Source organism: Culex pipiens, chromosome 3 (assembly GCF_016801865.2).
Source record: "Culex pipiens pallens isolate TS chromosome 3, TS_CPP_V2, whole genome shotgun sequence".
In the NCBI taxonomy this organism is placed as follows: Eukaryota; Metazoa; Arthropoda; class Insecta; order Diptera; family Culicidae; genus Culex; species Culex pipiens.
This window is the reverse complement of record NC_068939.1, coordinates 8523427-8544470: the sequence shown is the minus strand read 5'-3', so window position 1 is coordinate 8544470 and position 21044 is coordinate 8523427. Positions and strand designations below refer to the sequence as shown.

Below are 21044 nucleotides of genomic sequence, written 5' to 3'. Positions count from 1 at the left end.
ATCCAACCAACCAGATATCCTTCACGCTCGTATCAGTCACTCTTCTTCTGTGCAAAACTTTTATTTTTTTCGCGTTCGATTCCTTGATGACTAACAACCGGTCTTCGATGCTCGAGCAGACTTGGATAGTCAGTCGTGTTCTTCTTGTCACTTTTCCAACCCCCTTCGCGTTCACAAAACCAGAGCTCTTCAGAGCGGCATTCTTTCTTCTTGTTCTTGTTGTGCGAAGTTGGTCACACCAACTAAAAAAAAAAACCAGCCACCACACTAGCACACACACACCCTGACGATCGCAATAAATACTGGTCGTCCTTCCTGTTTGTCAAACCCGTGGTCCAACCTGTCCAACCAGGTTAACGCTTTGTTTCCACGTTTTTGAAGGTCACAGTACCAGACCCTCAACTTGCTGATAAGATCACTGAAGCGGAGCAGCCACTTCTTGAACTGTAGTCGATACTGTTACTTTTCAAATTATAAGAACTTTCACTTAGAACACTTTGTACACCAACCAAGTAGAAGTAGATCAGAACACACGACGCCCGAGAGATCGTCCCAAGAGACGAAGAATGCAGCAGCAGCAGCACCGCCACCGATCGGGAACAACACGGCAAACACGAAAGAGACAGCACCGCGAACCCCGCGTAGACGAACAAACCAACGAACGACGAATTCTACTAGGTATACTAGAGGTACAACACTACGAGTAGTGGAAGCTCCCGACGGCGGCACTCTTGGCGCGCGCGTGTTCGATAGCGGAATAAAGCACGGTCGAGTGGCGAGAGGTGCGCGAAGCCATTGTGGTGGTTGGTTGCACTCAAGGTTTGGCTGTACTACTCTCACTTCGCGCCTTAGTGGTGAATGAGGGATGAATTTGTCGATCAACGGAGCACGCAGAGTCGACGGAGTTGGAGTGTTTGGAGTTAGTAGGCTTGGGGAGTTGTTTGATTGAAAAGGAGGCAAAGGAACGTCGATATTTCTTGGTTATTGGAGGACTGTATTATGCTATACAGTCCTCCAACAACCAAGGAATTTCAATGTTCCTCATTAATAATGAGTCATTACCTTCTCAAACATAAAACTTTTCAACACTTTTCTGGCGTTATATTTTGGAACGATTTAAAAAATCTTTTTGTAACAACTAATTTGAAAAAAAAAAATTATATTATATTTATAATTTATTTCAGTCACTTAAAATTTTAAAAGATTCTAATTTTCGTGCCTGAGATGCAGCCACAAAAAGAAACAAAAAAAAATTGTGTGAAAAGTTGAGCATTAAAAATAAAACATTCAGGAGATTTTCTCATCGTTTCATTTTTTTCAGTTTTCAAAAACAAGACATACTTTTAAAATGAGCCTTATTTTATATCCCAGAACCTTAAAAAATAATATTTTATTCTATATACTCATTACTCGGCGTCACAATGTACACTCGTAATTCTGTATGGCTCAAAAATCCCTTTTATCGCCTTAAAAAAATAAAAATACAAAAAACGAACTTTTTGTTTTTTTTTTTTTTTTTGTATAATTTTGAATAATTTTGTATAATTTTAAGCATGAGCATGAGAGACCACCCATGGTTGTCCTTCTCCGTTGCTGAACAGGACCATAATATCCCATCAGCACAACCGGTCACACGCTTCAACGATCAAATGATGTTTCCCTTATCAACAGCATTTGAATAATTTTGTATAATTTTGTATCATTTTGTAAAATTTTGTTTAATTTTATATAATTTTGTATAATTTTGTATAATTTTGTATCATTTTGTACAATTTTGTAAAATTTTCTATAATTTTGAAGAATTTTGTTTAATTTTGAAGAATTTTGTATAATTTTGTTTAATTTTGTTTAATTTTGTAAAATTTTGATAATTTTATATAATTTTGAATAATTTTGTACAATTTTGTATAATTTTGTAAAATTTTGTATAATTTTATATAATTTTGTATAATGTTGCATATTTTCTATAATTTTGATTAATTTTGTAGAACTTTGTAGAATTTGGCAAAATTTCTAATTATTTTGTAGAATTTTGTAAAATTTTGTAGAATTTTGTAGAATGTTGTAGAATTTTGTAGAATTTTGTAGAATTTTGTAGAATTTCGTAGAATTTTGTATAATTTTGTATGATTTTGTATAATTTTGCATATGTTTGTATAATTTGGTATAATACAATAAATTTTTTTTATTATTTGTATAATTTTGTTTAATTTTGTTAAATTTTGTATAATTATGTATAATTTCGTGTAATTCTGTATAATTTTGTTTAATTTCGTTTAATTTTGTATAATTTTGTATAATTTTGTATAATTTTGTATAATTTTGTATAATTTAAAAGAATTTTGTAAAATTTTGTATAATTTTGTATAATTTTGTATAATTTTGCATATTGTTGTATAATTTTGTATAATTTTGATTTTCTTTGAATAATTTTGTATAATTTTGTATCATTTTGTAAAATTTTGTAGAATTTTTTATAATTTTGTTTAATTTTGTATTGTTTTGAATAATTTTGTATAATTTTGTATAATTTTGTATAATTTTGTAAAATTTTGTAAAATTTTGAATAATTTTGTATAATTTTGTATAATTTTGCATAATTTTGTATAGTTTTGTTTTATTTTGTTTAATTTTCTAAATTTTGATCAATTTTGTATAGTTTTGATTAATTTTGTATAATTTTGTATAATTTTGTATAATTTTGTATAATTTTGTATAATTTTGTATAATTTTGTATAATTTTGTATAATTTTGTATAATTTTGTATAATTTTGTATAATTTTGTATAATTTTGTATAATTTTGTATAATTTTGTATAATTTTGCATATGTTTGTATAATTTGGTATAATACAGTAAAATTTTGTATTATTTGTATAATTTTGTATAATTTTGTTTAATTTTGTTTAATTTTGTTAAATTTTGTATAATTATGTATAATTTCGTGTAATTCTGTATAATTTTGTTTAATTTCGTTTAATTTTGTATAATTTTGTATAATTTTGTATAATTTAAAAGAATTTTGTAAAATTTTGTATAATTTTGTATAATTTTGTATAATTTTGTATAATTTTGTATAATTTTGTATAATTTTGTATAATTTTGTATATTGTTGTATAATTTTGATTTTCTTTGAATAATTTTGTATAATTTTGTATCATTTTGTAAAATTTTGTAGAATTTTTTATAATTTTGTTTAATTTTGTATTGTTTTGAATAATTTTGTATAATTTTGTATAATTTTGTAAAATTTTGTAAAATTTTGAATAATTTTGTATAATTTTGTATAATTTTGCATAATTTTGTATAGTTTTGTTTTATTTTGTTTAATTTTATAAATTTTGATTAATTTTGTATAGTTTTGATTAATTTTGTATAATTTTGTATAATTTTGTATAATTTTGTATAATTTTGTATAATTTTGTATAATTTTGTATAATTTTGTATAATTTTGTATAATTTTGTATAGTTTTGCATATGTTTGTATAATTTTGTATTATATGGTAAAATTTTGTAAAATTGTGTATAATTTGGTAATGCCCTCTAATTTTATTTAAGTTTTTTTCGCTAAAAGATGAATTCTCAAAATAGTGTTTTGAAATACTTTAAATCTTTTAAGGAACAAAAAAAATCATCTTTTCAGCTTAGGATGTTGCGCCCCTCAAAAAGGCTATGGTGGCTTGGGAAAAATTGTAAGTTATGATTAGGACAAAACAAAAAAATATTTTTTCATTGGATTCTTCATCAGTACTTAATCATTCGATTTTTTTTCTACAATTTCTGGTTGTTGTTGCTTGGCTTTCAGTCTTTTGGCAGAGAAATCAATTTATTTTTTTTCAGTATTCGAGGTTTCTTAAAATTTATTAACTTTTAGGACTTTTTTTCTATTTTTGATTTTTTTGTTAGTTTTGAGGACTAAACAAGGAAGTTTGAATTGGAGTAAAAACTGGTATTGTTTTTTTTTATTTGGTTATATTTGCTTAAAAAAATAAAAAATATTGCCACACAAAATTTAAAAAAAAAAACAGTAATGCAAAATCAAATAATAATTTTTTAGTCACTTCCTGCAAATTTTCTTAAAAGACTAAGTTGATTGGATTGGGAAATTAGCCTCATGAAGTTTTATTATTGTCAAGAATTTGAATAAACATTCAAATTTTTGAATTGATTGTTTCTTTTGAGCGCCTGTCCTTCATGCGATTTCTTTTAGATTTTCAAAAATCTGATAAATTAAAAACACCAGAACAGTCCTCATCATAATGAACATTGTACAACCATCAAAAAGTTCCTTTTCAATGTACATATTATCAAAAATTGAGATGATCATACATATTGAGATTTTTTTATGAACAAGTTCTTCAGGTTGTATTCATCAAAACCAAGTCAAAATACACCAAAACTCATGAACACGTTCAGGCAACTCACTCTCAGTTTTAGTTTCAGCTCGATCAAACTCGTCGACTCATAAATGAACAAAAACTTTAGCTGTATCAAAAGAAAAGCTCCGCAGCAGAACTGGGTGACGCAGGCGAGTGGTGGTTCACGCAGACTAGACTCGCAGATAAATGAAACAGGGTAATGGTCGGTTGATTTAGGTGATGGTGTAAAAGATAAGTTAACAGTTGTGAGCTCTGATGACTTTCGGCTGCTCTTCGTCGCATGCTGCCGACATGAATTATGGTCTGTGTTGGCTGTTAAGTTTTTTCGGGTGGTTTAAACTTTATTTTTTTGCGCAAAATGTGAGGCAAATCAATCATTGAGACGATTTGCAGTCACGTGGGTTGAGGGGCTTTTGCTAGGTGACAGGTGGTTTTTATGAAATAGTTTTGCATTTTTTAGGAGGCTGGAATGTTGTAAGTGGTTTCATTAGTCAACTTATGAGGGTAGATTGATTACTGATGTATTTACCAAGAAAACTTGTTCTAGTTGAATTACGTTGAACTTATGTACCTTGCTCAACTAAGTAAAACATCAATTTTCAGATAATCACCCGTGACACTAAAGGCGAAAACAAGATCTTGCAGAAATCCTTAACCGTATACTCATCTTCCACACGCAACATAATTGCCTTCGGTCATGCACATGTCGAAAAAAAAATCACGTGTTCTGACGTCGATCCTTCCACCGGAGATCGATCTGGCTGGCAAATTGATTTTTTCGCCGAGAACATCCCTCCGGAGGGAAGTGACGATGAACGGCTGCCGAAAGCATAAAACATGTTGTGAAAGACGAACAGGTCGAGGAATCCCGTAACATTAATTGATTGTTCGGTGGAGTAGCTCGTGCAGGGCATTAAAAGTGGTTCCTCCGAAAAAAAGGCAGCGTTACATAATTATAGGGCCGAGCCCGCTTCGGGAAGCTTTAAATGGGAGCATTTAAGTCAGTTGAGAATCAGTTTTTGTGGCGAGAATGGGATGTTTTGCCGGGTTTTTTGGTGGGTTGCAGTTTTTGGCTGCATTTTTCTCATGAATATGCAGAAAAGGTGATTGAAACTTAATGATTGTTATTTGGAGCAAATATTTGCGATGCCGAAGCTTGATTAGAACAATTTTTGTGTCGAAGGAAAACAGGTTTTTGAGCTGGATGTTTGCTGCTTTACGTTTTGTTCTTTTTTGAAGATGCACGGTACAGTAATTTAATTTTAAATGTGGCAATTATTACTGAAGATCAATGACCCAATAACCTGTGGACATAAAGTGTACCGTAAACCAGTGTGACATTGACAGCTGGGGTGACATTGCATTGATTCGTTGAAGATTTGTTTTGCAAAATAAAAATACGAATTCAATACAAACGAAATGGTAAGGTAACATACTGAGCTTGTTAGAGAAGTTTTCAAAGTATCTCAAGAAATAGGTGTAATTTTGGTCTCTGATCACGAATCCGGGGTCCATTTTTCGATATCTCGTGACGATGGGGTGGTATGACCTCTTTAATTTTTCGGGAGTTTTAATAAGACACGTTTTTCAGTGATTTGTAGCTCATAACCGTGAAAAGATAAAAATTTCGTGTCAAAAGGACTTTAGCATAAAATTGGACGCCAGATAAAAAATTTCCTGTGACTCAACTGTCACAAATTGAAAATTACATGTTTATGAGATATTAAATGTACTTTCCGAATCTGAAATATTTCACAAGGGTCATTTTTTCCTTTAGAACAAAAAAAATCATTTTTAAATTACGTGTTTTCCCAGTTTTTCGAATTTTCAGCCGTTAAAACTCATTCGTGTATTTTTTTTCGTAAAGTTTAGTACATTTTACATAAAAATGACCCTTTGGACGATTTTTATGGCTCGTGCACTGCTTGTTTATGGGGATTTAAAAAAAAAAAACAAGCCAAATGCTACCGCTCATCATAGAAGATTTTTTTTTTAAATGTCTGATTTTGGCAATGCTCGACTCACAGCAAGGGTCCAATGGGTCATTCCCATGTATAATTTACTGAACTTTCCGAAAAAAATACTTTCTAAAGCACACGATTGAGTTTAAGGGGTAAGCCAAAAAAAAAAAAAAACTGGACAAAAATAGTTCAAATCATAAATTTTTTTTCTACAACTTTGTAGAACATTTTTGCACTCTAAAAAATAAACATCAAATATTACAAAAAACACGTAATTTTTAAATGAAATTTTTTGTTCTGAATGAAACATGACCCTTCTGGGTTTTTGCAGATTCTAAAAGAACATTAAAATTTCCATAAAATGGCATATCTCACGATTTTTTATAGTTGAGTAAAATGAAATGGCAACTATTTTGAAACTTTTTTTTAAGTGAATGAAAAATACGTGTTTTTTGGAATTTTTAATGAACCATCAAATCCAGAGACCAAAATTACCTTTAAGAGCAAAGTTTCTCAAAAATTGAAGATGGGTCAGGGCAACTGCTGTGTGAGTTAGTAGAGAATGACTCGGATACAAAATTCAAAAATATAGTCAAATTTAAATGCATTTTAAAGTAACGAATTCTTAGAAATATGCATTTTTTTTTAATTCGTGTTACAACATTGGTTCTGGCGCAAAAAAAAAAAATAGTATTTTTTTTGTTTTACTTAAAGTATGTAAACATTTTAATTAATCAATTTCAAATTTACTTAAGACCATTGAAAAAAATAATTCATGTTTTCGTTTCCCAATTTAATGTTTTCGTTCCTCAAAAATTTCCCTAAATATCAGATGAAAAAAATTGTTGGTAAAACAATTTTATTTTATTCTATCGTATGATTTTGGAGTGAAACATTACAAAATACCTTATAAATTGTCATGAACTCATTAGGCTAAAATTTGTAGGAAACACAATGACTATCAATGTCAGCCCATTTTTGCAATGACAACTTTCAGTGAAACTATATTTTTAAACAATTAAAAAAACTTTTTTGAAAAAAAATTATATGGACATTCTATAGCTTACCCCAGTACATGTTCATAAAATATTAATTTTAAGACAGGAATTACCGTTTGAATAGTTTTCAAAATTAAAATGAAATTCTATCAATGTCAACACAGTTTACAGTATTAGAAAATGATTTCCAATGATAGAAACATGCTGAATAGCAAATCAATTTTGTACACTTTAGTAACAAAATTTCCAATCAACTTTGTAATTACCTCAAAATATATTAAAATATTTGTTATCTTCCAATTTTACCCTTGGAGAAATAAACCCTTTTTACTTCACACTAAGCTTTTCGACCTATTCTCGTCACTTTTGCAATTTATCTCTACCCGAGCAGACGGAAATAACTTGGGAATAACATTTTTGCCTTCCTCACCTCAATGAGGAAAGGCTATAAAATCACTCGAAAAATGAAATTCTTAATTCGACCTTGTAGACCCACCTTCACGTATACCTATCGACTCAGAATCAAATTCTGAACAAATGTCTGTGCGTGTGTCTGGATGTGAGTCCGTGCACCGAAAAATATGCACACGATTATCTCCGGAATGGCCGAACCGATTTGGACTGTTTTGGTCTCATTCGATCCGTCTTTGGCTCCCACAAGACCCTAGTTAATATTGTGAAGTTTAGAAAAGTACCTCATAAGTTATGCTAAAAAAACGATTCCCGAGCAGACGGAAATAACGTGGGAATAACATTTTTTGATATTTGAAAATACTAGGCCAATAACATTTTATGTTATTTATAACAAGATTTGTTATTCGTCGTTATGATTTTTTCGTTATTGGATTGTTATTGTAATAACAGACCAATAATATTTTTAGTTATTCTTCGAACAAATCTTTGTTATTATTTTTTGTTATTTTAACAACTAATCCGATCATCCCAATAACATTTTGAGGTATGCTTCCATAACAAAAAATGATATTCTAAAGTTGTTTTGGCTTTCAATCAATATCAGACCAATAACAGATTTTGTTATGATATTATAAAATGTTATTGAACTCTTATGCAAAAATGGATTGGATTATTTTAAAAGTATTTGTTATTGAAATGGCATGAATTTTGTTATTACCGTCTGCCCGGGTTTTAGCTGAACTTTGTAAGATTGTTAAAAAGGGTGGTTTTTGTAAGAAAACATAGCATGCTACATATAGCTAGAAAGGTATTTCAAAGATTTTCCAACGCGTTCAAAAGATTGAAGATCTGACAACTCTATCAAAAGTTCATACACCTTTTTGAGGCCGGATCTCAAATATTTTGATGAAAATGTTGTTCGGGTCTTTCATGCGACCCGTCGTTGGATAGGTAATCAAAAGACCTTTACAACGAGCCCAAAAGATTGAAGATCTGATAACCCTATCAAAAGTTATATGTACTTTAGTATTTTAATACACTTTTTGAGGCTGTGTAGTGTATTCACTTTATGGTTGTGAGGAAGGCACCAACCACCAAAAGGTGGATTAAGTTACGTTTTTGATATTTGAAAATACTAGGCAAATAACATTTTATGTTATTTATAACAAGATTTGTTATTCGTCGTTATGATTTTTTTGTTATAACATTTTACATGATTCTACGAACAAATCTATGTTATTAATTTTTATTATTTTAACAACTAATCCGATCTTCCCAATAACAGTTGGAGTTATTCTTCCATAACAAAAAATGTTATTCCAAAGTTGTTTTGGCGTTCAACCAATATCAGACCAATAACAAATTTTGTTATGATAACATAAACTGTTATTAAATCCTTATGCAAAAATTGATTTTTCAAGAAGATTCCATAACACTTTTTGTTATTTTAACAGTATTTGTTATTGAAATGGCATGAATTTTGTTATTACCGTCTTCCCGGGTATTCAAAAAACTTTTTTTTGATTCATTATTATAAGGTTATTTAGCCGGATGCTGGTTTAACTCAAACAACATTTTCAGCTACACTAAAAATGTTGCTTGCTCACTTTTGTTTGAGCTATTTATTACTGTTTAATATTCAAAAACACTTTATAAAAGCTGTAATTCATGATCAATGGTCTGCTAAGCCGATAGTAGAAATAGGTTTATATCCCCTAGCATAATACTTTACGACTCTTATTATGAAATGAAAATTGGGCCAAGGATTGAAGGTAGCCCAGTAACACAATGAACAATTTATTTCTTGAAGTTTCAGGAACATTCATAACTAACAGATTGATATTTTTCTCGTGCAGAAGATCAAAATAACAAATTAACAACATTGCACAAAAATTCAAATTTTTAAAAGTAATGTAAACAAGTAACAAGTTGTTTTTTACTAAAAAAAACTTCTAAAATAGAAGCGATGGCCTTGGACCACTGTTTTTTTCAAAAAAAAAAAATCAAAATCAATTCAGCAAACAAATATTTATCATTTTCAGATCACTACGTGCTGCTTTGATTTTAATCCAAATTTCCTGCCACCATCAACCGTGCCAAATTGGCCAATCCCAAACGGCGAACGCCACCAAAAATTTACCCCACTAAACGCATTAAATTGCCTTCACGATCCAAACTTGGATAAGCGCGCGTGTGTGTATGTTTGTGTGCGTGAGTGTTTATTTGTTTGCCTACGAAAGGGTGAAATTAGCCCCGTTTCCAAATTTCGACACCCCTATTGTGCATGTGTGCCCACCACGTGCGTGTGTGTATGCGCATCAAGTGTGTAATTAAAAATCATCCCCTCAGCCGAACGACTTTACCACTTTCTCTAACAAGGGTCTCCTTTCCACGCCATCATCGCCCAGCATAATCATCACTGAGACATTGGCTTCTGTCGACGAAAAACATCTCGTGAAGACATGGAAAATGTATGGTTGGTTTACCTCAAAGTGTGAGGAGTTTTCCTCAGTTTTTAAAATTGATTTCAGGAAAATTAAATAGTTTTTTTTTAATTTTGCAGAAAGAGTCGTGTTTTTTCATGAATATTTAAAATAATCTTAATTAACTTTAATGATTTTTAATTTTAACGACAACCTACTCTCAAAACGAAACATAAAAACCATAAATTTGTGGAAAATAATAGGATCGTTAGGCCATAAATTAGCCATCCCTCCCTTTTACTGCATGATTTCTGAGTTTATTTACATAATCCCTCCAATATGTATATCATCAAATTAGTTCACAATTTGCCATTTCGGAACCTGCTCCGTGACTGTGACGCGTTGCCCAACATGACATAATCACATCCAACTCCAGCTATTCATCTTCAACTGTTCAAAATTCCATTCATCTAGAAATCGAGGAGCCTAGTTTAAAGCCGCGCTAGTGTGTCTGTTTACTATTCAATTGGAGGCTAAATATTTGGCACATTTGGGCACGGCTTTTTGAGCTGCACCCTGCTGCCAAAACATAAGCATTAGAGCTTTCAGTTGTTTAAACATTGCACCGGAGCCTGGCTCCGCAGAGGTTTGGTGGTTGATTGAGAGATGATGGTGAAGGTTAGACTCACGAAAGTGGGAGAATTTGCATGTTTAAGCGTGCCATTTGTTGGTGAGGTGAGAATTTCATCGTGGGGTGGTTTTAGGGGACATTGTGATGGTGGTGTGAATATTTTATCCCAAAAGTCAATTGCTTACCTTGAAATATTGTGGGAATGTCAGTTAATTTCTATTACATTTTAAATTGTTCATTTAGATGTGATTTTTAAATAAAATAGTATCCAAATTTATTCAAACTAAGTTTCAATAAAAGAAGTAAATTAAAAGCTAATTGATCTTATAAATTTAAAAATCAGCAAAAATGCTATCCAATTTGCTTTGCCACAATATAATTGAAGCACAGTAAAAACCACCTCATTGATTGTGCTAACCATCTCGTGATCATTAAGGGGTTACATACATGTAGAAAATCACAAAATTGTGATTACAGAAAATTTATTGAATCCACTATAAACATGATTTTTAATCACTTCTGAAACTTTCATGAAGATATTCCATGATTAAACTGAGTTAGGGACGATTTTAAGCTCATCATTTTGCCGTGCGCAAAGCGGACTGTCAAACTTTCTGAGCGTTTTTCTCGAAACACCGAGTTGATATACGGGTGCCACGATATCTCGAGATTGGATGGACCAATTTGGCTGAAATTTGAGATGAAGACTCTCAAGACATATCCCGTGTGCATGACGAAGCCCGATTTTGAAATTTTGCTTTTTAAAAAAATACAAAAATCAAAAACTGACGATTTTTTATATGAAAAACACAAAAATATTTTTATCTTTTTTCAAAACATTTTTTTTTTGAGAATCGGCCTTCGTCATGCACACGGGACCTGTTTAACGAGTCTTCACCAAAATTTTGAGCAGATTTGGTCAAGGCAGTGTTGAGATATCGTGGCACCCGTTTTTTGAAACTGTTAACTTCAAATAGCTATATCTCGGCAATGATACAACCAAATGTCTTCAAATTTGTTTTGATAATAGATGAAAATCTATATTTTAATGCCCTGAAAACAGATTTTGAAAAAAAGTTTAAGTGTGTGCTCAAACCAACCTCTGACATTTTTGCTGATTTACATATATGTAACCCCTTAATTCCAATGATACACATCTCCTCAAATAATCGATTTGTTTGCTAGCTCACACCTCTCCGAAACGAGAAAAAAGCTCCCTTACTTGAGTATACCAAATGTTTTGCGGTTTCCACTCAACACTTTGTTTTTGTACCCATCACTTTGCGTTCAAACATCGATTCAGCCCTAATTGAGCGGAATGAAGAAGCTCTTCAGTGAAATCAAGGGATCGTTTTGTATTTATAAAGTTTGCAAAAGAAAATCGTGAAAACAGTGCCCCACTTTGAATAATGTCAGTCTTTCAAACGTCAAACAGCGTGACATTTTTACGCGCAAACACTTCTCGCGCGGTTCATGACTGTTGCAGTTTCGAGTTCAAGTTTCAAATGCCGGCGCCTTTTTTTTTTGGATGGCACAATTTTTCATATTTTTCTGTTGCAATTCAAACAGAATCCTCTGTAAAGGCCGCCTATTGAAATTGAAGCAAATTGCTTGCGTAAGTTTTGGCCAGACCACCCCACCGAAAACACGCGCACTTCACCTCAATCAATCGAAGTTCGCATCACCCCCCGCGAGTGCTTTGAATGGATCGATTGATGAATGAACAACGAAAAAAAAAACGTTGAGGCAAAAAATGAGGTGAGAAAATCAATGCGTGCTGCAGCAGCAGAGAGAGGAAAGAGCAAGCTATGAAAACTAGTATTGATACACAATTAGTGGTCCATCACTGGTGGGCGAAAATTTGGCCAGCGCGCGCTGACTTTAAAGCCATCAATTTTTGACTTTAAAACCATTTGTTAGCCGCAGTTGGGGAAGGTCTGCTGAAGATGCTACTGAGCAATTATACGCAAAAACAACCATTTCTGTCCATATAATTATAGTACGTGAACTTCAAATGTTGAGAAGGATCGATTTGGAGTGATCAACTAAGATGTAGGTTAATATGGTAATTTTTTCGTCAAGCACAGGGTATGAAAAAACAGATCTCAAATTTCAAGTTTGATATCGATTAGGCATTCGAAAATCATTATTTTGGGAAGGAATTTTCTGATCGATTTGCTGTCTTCTGTTCTGTTCAGAAAAAATATAGCAAACAAAACCCTGAATTGCATTAATTGTTAATTACTACTTAAGTTAAATTAATGCATTTGAAAAATTAAAAAAAAAAACTATTTGAAAAGCAGTAAAAAACAGGTCAACTTAATAAAAATCTTCAATCGAATTTTAATTATCTTCTCCCACTTTGACCGTTATTCTTATAGACAATGTTTTCTCTTTTGCTCTGCTCTTATAAGTCACTTAAGATTTAAAATTTAAAAAAGTTCAAGCAACGAAGCAGAGAGAAATTTGTAAGACTAACTTTTATCAGGCATCTTAAACCCACACTCTATAAAACTTCACCAATTTGGACTAGATGAACGTTCATCTATCGATAGTTAAAAGAAATTCCAAGTTTGGTGCTGATTGGACCATCTCTCCATTTTTGGCTTTTAAAAAACTTTTTTTTCCCTTTAATCATAACTTTGCAACTTTTTGAGCAAAAGACTTTCTACAGGTTGCATTTTATATAAAATTGTCCAAGGAATTCGATAAAAAAAAAATTTAACCATTAAATGCCAACTTATACTATATTTTAAGTATTAGAATTCAATTTTTACTAATTCCTTATATTTTTGTTTGTTTTATTTTATCACCATCGAGTTCTCTGGACATTTTTACATAATTATCAATGTAGACCTCAAAGTAAAATTAACTATTGGCGAGATACAACGATTTTACTGAAAAAATTTGATTTTGCGCAGCACTCGGAAGTAAATGGGGCACTTTTCAACAAAAAAAGGATGAATCCCGCATAGTTCGTTTTTTATATGTGTGAAACTTATTTGAATTCATTGGACAGAGTACCCAATTTACTTCCGAGTGCTGCTCAAAATCAACCTTTTTTTCAGTAAAATCGCTGTATCTTGCCAATAGTTCATTTTAGTTTGAGTACTACATTGATTAATATGTAAAATTATCCGGGAAACACGATGGTGATAAAATAAAACAAATAAAAATAAAAGGAATTGGTCAAAACTGAATTTTAACACTTAAAACGGTAAAATATTATATTAGTGGGCATTTAAGGGTTATAATTTTATTTTTATCAAGTTTCTTGGGCAATTTTCTATAAAGTCAACCTGTAGAAAGTCTTTTTCTTCAGTATTTGCAAAGTTATGATTAAAAGAAAAAACAAGTTTTTTAGAAGATCGTAAAAAAAGAGGGCGATGCCAAAAATAGAAAGATGGTCGAATCAGTACCAAACTTGGAATTTCTGTTAAATATCGATACGTTCCCTCAAAGTTTGGTCCAAATCGGTGAAGGTCGAGTCCAAAAGTGCACTCAATTGACCTGGAATGACCCATATTTATATGTTTGTGCAAAACTTATTTTATTTTACAGTTAAATTATAAACAATTTGGTAAAATACAATCTAGGTAAAATATCACTTCTGATATTTTTAAAAGGCTTATAAAATTATCTACACACAAAAAAATAATGTAAGTTTGGAAGCTGTAATTTTGGAAGGTTGAATATTAGCTCTTTTATGATGTATTTTTACCTCAATTTAGACTGAAAAAGTGACATTACACCAGAAAAGTGATAAAATTACACATTTCCAGAGGTAAAATTACACCTTCTTTCTGACATAAAAGATGTACCCCTTCCCAGATGTAATATTACCATGATTTTTATTTCTGTGTAAAATTCATTTTTGAATTTGAAAGTCAAACACTAAATTTCTTAGATTTGGCCTAGCAAATAATTGAAAGAATGGAATACGATTTCCAATTAGCCTTTTTGACGTTATCTAGGAAACTTTTAGTCAGATTTACAATATTTATGATAATTAAATATTTTTAATATTTTCTGATGTTTTTTGGTTTCATTATTGACAAACTATTAGTAAAACATCAATTGCCTCAATACTTGGCCGAACTGGCTCAGTAAATAAATGTTAATTTTTTGAAGTAAATAAAGAAAAAATAATCAATTTTAATATTTTCAAAATGTGGTTCACTCAGTGATTTTTTATATCCTTACTATTTTCTTCAGCTCAGAAGCTTTGCTGAAGACACCAAATCGCTCAAAAAATTGTTTGGCGCAAAATGGCTATTTTGGTCACCGATTTTGAAGGAGAATGGCTTTATTAACATTACATATAAAACCAATTTTTTGAATTTATGAGTCATCCTTATTCATAAAACTAGACAAACAAACGTTGAAAATTTTTTTCAATCAGGGTACCTCGATACGACCCCAAGAACATACCGAACAAAATCTACAAAAACTGCCTCTTAATAATTTAAATCATTTTCTCTGATTTTCTGCGAGTGTACTTTTCGTCCAACTTACAGCATCGAGGACCTAGAGTACTCAAAATACATTAGTAATAATTTTATTTGTTACGTATTTTCACAAAAATTACTATTGTATAATTTAAACGAAAAAAGTATGCCTTAAACTGAATTGAATGAAGCTTATTCAAAAACGCAATATTTCTATGATTTTTATGAAAACTACTAATACAAATAAATATATCTTTTCTGAAGGAGGTAACATCCAAACTTGTCTAACTTATTTAATTGACCAAAAATCAATAAAACTTCAATTCAATTGGCAAAGTGGTGCCAAAAACGTGTGATCTTGATTGCTTTCCAAGAGCAAATTTGGCTAGTAGGCGCCAAACCGAAATGTGCGAAAAACGATGAAGATGTTCCAACTTGCTCACTCGACGAGAATCGCTTTCTGCAAATAATTTGGTTTTCGTTTTTATTACTCTTTTTTCGCCTTTTTTGCTACTGCTTCTGTTGCGGTGGTGGCGTCGGCTTCTTGACATTGCTGGTTGGTTGGTTTGGATTGGCGTTTGGCGTGTGTGTGGAAATGTGTATGTGTATTATAACGAGAACATGTCATTAAAAGTACACTTGAACATTTTTCGGAAGGTTTCCAGCGCTGATTAATTGGATGAACTCGAACATGCACGGTTATTAGTGAAGAATGGTGTTTATGGTTTGGGGTGAAGTTTAATATGATTTGATTTGTTGTTTGGCATCTTTTGTAAAGCAGGATTATAAAACATCGATATTACTTTAACTTCAAACTTCATAATCCAACCTTATAACTTTAAATATTGATTGAAACTTTAAGCCAACAACACAACAACATCAAACTTCAAACGCCAAACTTCGAACTTCAGACTCTAATCTGCAAACTTCAGAAGTCAATTCAAACATCAAGACTACAACAACAATCTTACTTCTCACTTCTTACTTCTTACTTCTTACTTCTTACTTCTTACTTCTTACTTCTTACTTCTTACTTCTTACTTCTTACTTCTTACTTCTTACTTCTTACTTCTTACTTCTTACTTCTTACTTCTTACTTCTTACTTCCTACTTCTTACTTCTTACTTCTTACTTCTTACTTCTTACTTCTTACTTCTTACTTCTTACTTCTTACTTCTTACTTCTTACTTCTTACTTCTTACTTCTTACTTCTTACTTCTTACTTCTTACTTCTTACTTCTTACTTCTTACTTCTTACTTCTTACTTCTTACTTCTTACTTCTTACTTCTTACTTCTTACTTCTTACTTCTTACTTCTTACTTCTTACTTCTTACTTCTTACTTCTTACTTCTTACTTCTTACTTCTTACTTCTTACTTCTTACTTCTTACTTCTTACTTCTTACTTCTTACTTCTTACTTCTTACTTCTTACTTCTTACTTCTTACTTCTTACTTCTTACTTCTTACTTCTTACTTCTTACTTCTTACTTCTTACTTCTTACTTCTTACTTCTTACTTCTTACTTCTTACTTCTTACTTCTTACTTCTTACTTCTTACTTCTTACTTCTTACTTCTTACTTCTTACTTCTTACTTCTTACTTCTTACTTCTTACTTCTTACTTCTTACTTCTTACTTCTTACTTCTTACTTCTTACTTCTTACTTCTTACTTCTTACTTCTTACTTCTTACTTCTTACTTCTTACTTCTTACTTCTTACTTCTTACTTCTTACTTCTTACTTCTTAATTCTTACTTCTTACTGCAATCTCCATCCTTTAACCCTTTCAAGCCTGAAATTTCAAAAAAATATATTTTAGTCAATGATGAGAAAAAGATTTTTACGACCATACGAAAATTATAAGCTAGTTTTGGAAATTTTCATTTTTTGGTCATCGATGACATTACAGTCCGCACTCGATTATCCGAAGGCCTCGGAAAAATTTCGCATCGACACCTACTCTAAAATGGCGACCAAAAAACCGATGATGAAATAATAAAAAAATGCTTTGGTCAATTTAAACGGCAATCAAATAACTAATTATTCAAATTTGATTAATGTGGGGTCGCAAAACTCGATTTTGATGTTTAAAGTAAGAAAATAAAATTATGACAAAAAATCTTCCCGTGATTCGATTATAAAACTCCCATTTAAACCTTCGGATCATTGAACTCCGGATAATCGAAACTTCGGATAATCGAATCTGGACTGTACAGCTTTCAGGCCTTTGATGGTTAAAATCCATCCTTGAAACAGATTGAGTTGTGGCCAAATTTCAAACCTACAAAATTAAACATACTTATTACAGAACGCCCGCCCGTGTGGATCAATCGGACCGCGCACTGGACTCACAATCCAGAGGTTGCCGGTTCGAATCCCGCGGCGGGCGCTCTAAAATTCTTTGTGTAAATATAGGTATTCGGCGCCGTCGCTCCGTGCCATACTTTCATACACTTAGGAGCCCAGGGCGGCGAAGTCCTTGTAGATAAAAAGGAAGACAATAGTGGTTGGTAATAGCAATGGTGGCCGACAGCTATAAAGTCAACTTCGTTTTTTTTATTACAGAACAATGAAAACTGAATAGTTTGTGAAAAGCAAAACATTATTCCAATGTTTTAAAATATCGATTGAAAATTGTGTTACAAAATGTTAAAAGATAGTTGTTTTCCCACAATTCATGAAATTAGAAAACCTTTACAGGGGGAACAATAAGCAAAAAAAAGTCCTAATTTGTAGTTAAACCTCAACATTCATGGATTTCGGATTGTTATAAATAAATCTGAAAACGACACTCATATATTTTAGAATCACAGCGATTTTTATTCACCTGTCACAAAAACAAAGCAAAACCGGCTTTTCGTTGATTGTCATTTCGTTATCAATTAGTTTAGTTCATAAATAACATTAAAATTTAACGTAACACTAGTTTTGGGGCCTTAACAAACTAAAAGAAGAAGCTTTCGAAGACAGGGGATTGTGGGAGAAGATAAAAGTTGAACCCATATTTTTTTCAAAAGCAAAAAGGTAGGGTTCCCTCTCAATAAATATTGTACAAGGAGTATAACTTCAGGCTGCATCTGAGAAGAGAGCTGCTGCTGAGAGAGCCGCGAAAGCTTTTAGCTGAACTGAGCAAGAAATGTTTCACTGGGGCTTGAGCTTTTTGTTCCCACTCACTTTTGAGCGCTTGGGGTGAGTGACTTCAGACCGGTATCCTCATTGGTCGCTGCTGCTGCTGCTGTGACTGCTGGTGGTGCAGGACGGGCTTCCAACTGTTGAGGGACGTCGAAGAGTGACTGCCGGAGCCACCTCCGGAATTGATGAGGGACGTCCCGATGCGGTCGATCGGCTCGGATGGGTCCAGGTCGGGGATGACCTCCGGCTCGCCGAAGAAGTCGATGATCGGATGGTAGTTGTAGTTGATCCGCTGGTGGCCGTTGGTCGAGGCCGCGGGCGTCGTGGACGTTACCGTGGACGAAATTGGCGGTAGAAAGGGCGGCGTTTTGACGGTTCCTGTCGCCGAACTTGACTGTTGCTGGTGGAGTTGTGGTATCCGGTAGTTGGGGATCTTTTCTTTCTTGTTGTTGTTGTTGGTGGAGGTCGTCGTGGGGGGAGTTGTGTACCGTTTGCGGAGTTTCTCGGTGGCTTGCGTTGGAGGGAGTCGGTCCTGTTTGGGCGGGGGCATCACCTGGACCTGGTTGATCCGGATGTCTGTCTCGGCGATGTTCTGGTCAACGTTGATCTGCTTGCGGATGGGGAGTCGGTTCTGTCGGTTGGGCGAAGGTTGAACCTGGGCTGTCCTCTTGAGCGAGTTGTCGTTGGTGAAGTGGGGTCCCCGTTTGAATGGCACGTGGAAGCTGACATCATTTGGAGGTGGGCTCAGATACGAATCCAGCACTGGCGAGGTCATGTAGTTTGGCAGATTTGTCTTCTTCGGAAGTCCGAACTTTGGCCTCTCAAATCGGTTCTTCGGCAGATGTGCCTGCGGTGGGCCATTCGGTGGAATCAAGTGGGTATTTTCCTGGAACTTTTGCTGCGGCTTCAACCGCTGGAATCCGTTCGAGTACTGGTAGGCAATATTTTCGTCCACATTTTCCGGCCCATCGTGCTGGTGATCAAACTTCAACGTGCTGTACTGCGTGTGCCTCACGTGTGTATTACTCGCGGAAATCGTGGGATCTTCATAAGATGCGTCACTCTTGCCTTCGTAATCGTTGTGGCCGTTGAACGGTGGGAACACCTCCCGGTAGCCGTCGATGTGGCACGAACAGCACGTTGGCACCTTGAAAATGTCCACGTGAAGACCCCGAGCCGTGTCCCAGCTGAGCAGTCGGTGATAGTTGTAGATCTGGACGCAACGCGACCGGAAGTTGTCCGTCAGGTAGGTGCAGCTGTCCTGGGGAGTTCTGTGGGAGAAAAAAATAGTTTTGAGATTTATTTTATGTTTAAAAAAATTGAGTATAACGCTTGAATGAAAAATAACTTCATTTGAGGCAAAGTTTGAATAAATTGGCAAATTATTGCAAAATATTAAAAATGATATTTTTTTTTTTTTTTTGTTTGATGCCACTATCCACTGCGACCAGGAATTAGATCTATTGCGGACTTGCAATTCTATTTATAGAATCACAAAGGCTTCTTCTGTTATTAGGCAGATGGGACACGTACACACGCTATTGTTGAGCGAGTGTGTCGAGCGATCCACTGCCGTAACTTCGCCGCCGAAGAGGTTTGAATGTTTTTTCAATCCTCTTTGGCTCTGCCTTTTCCACTCTGTACTGTCCAAATGTATCGCTAGAACCGAAGTGCACATTTTACGTTTACTTATACCCAGCTAGCCCTTAAGTTCTGGTTTCTGGAAAACTCGTCCCTTCAAAGCACTTTTTGCGATCGGGCCGTGGAGCTCTGTAGGGCAATTATACAGAGAACAGTTGGTCCTTATACATGTGAAGAGTACAGGGGAAAGGATGTGCCAAGCCATGTGGGTTTGAAACCACGATCTTCCGCTCGTAAAGCGAAACCTGTAACCATTAGACCACAGGAGCTCGGCTAAAAATGATCATAGACCAGATGAACATATTTTCAAGTTTTTTTCTAAATAAAAATGAAGAACTCTGCAGGTTGCAAATGTCCAATATTGATTTATGGTTTGAACTACTTTAAAAAATGTGTTATGCTCAAAAATCATGTTTAGACCAGTTTTGAACACGCTGTGATAGCACCCTGTTTTCTACGAGAATGTTTTAGCATAATTTCTCAAATTAAACGCACCTGTGTTGGTTTAAAAAAAAATAGTGGAAAATAAAAATGATGAAAATCAAAATGTAAAATTTAAGGTATTTCCATTCAAATTTCCTTCAAAATGCAATGCGCAAAGTGTTGACGTAACCAATCGCTCCCAAATTGTGGGTAGTGGGTAGGGTAGAAGGGGCCCAAAAGTAACCGAAAAACATGTTTTTAAATATCCACCATCTCAAGCCACCCTAGTACTCATAGTCCCATCAATATTTTTATAAGAAATTTCTTTTGAAATTTTAATCTCAAATGTGTATCTATTAATGCATTACTATTGCATTAAATATTTAGCTATATGTTAGGTTGTGGGTCTCGTGGCGCAGGGGTAGCGGCTTCGGCTGCCGATCCCGATGATGCTATGAGACGCGGGTTCGATTCCCGCCTTATCCACTGAGCTTCTATCGGATGGTGAAGTAAAACGTCGGTCCCGGTTTCTCCTGTCTCGTCAGAGGCGCTGGAGCAGAAATCCCACGTTAGAGGAAGGCCATGCCCCGGGGGGC

At 33.6% G+C, this 21044-nt stretch overlaps 2 protein-coding genes across 4 annotated transcripts in view; both read right to left on the bottom strand.

The window, feature by feature from the left end:
- Positions 1-750, bottom strand: part of LOC120427089 (uncharacterized) — a 292743-nt gene extending 291993 nt beyond the window's left edge. Inside the window, exon 1 of the mRNA XM_039591941.2 lies at positions 510-750. The gene's annotated coding sequence lies outside the window, so the exon portion shown is untranslated. The remainder of the gene's footprint in view (positions 1-509) is intronic.
- A 17297-nt stretch (positions 751-18047) lies between these two features.
- LOC120427373 (neurotrophin 1) overlaps positions 18048-21044 on the bottom strand; it is a 51986-nt gene continuing 48989 nt past the window's right edge. For all 3 annotated transcript variants that reach the window (XM_052710450.1, XM_039592233.2, XM_039592234.2), the window contains exon 6: positions 18048-19655. In XM_052710450.1, the coding sequence (XP_052566410.1) occupies positions 18452-19655 (1204 nt within the window). In that variant the 3' untranslated portion in view covers positions 18048-18451. The remainder of the gene's footprint in view (positions 19656-21044) is intronic.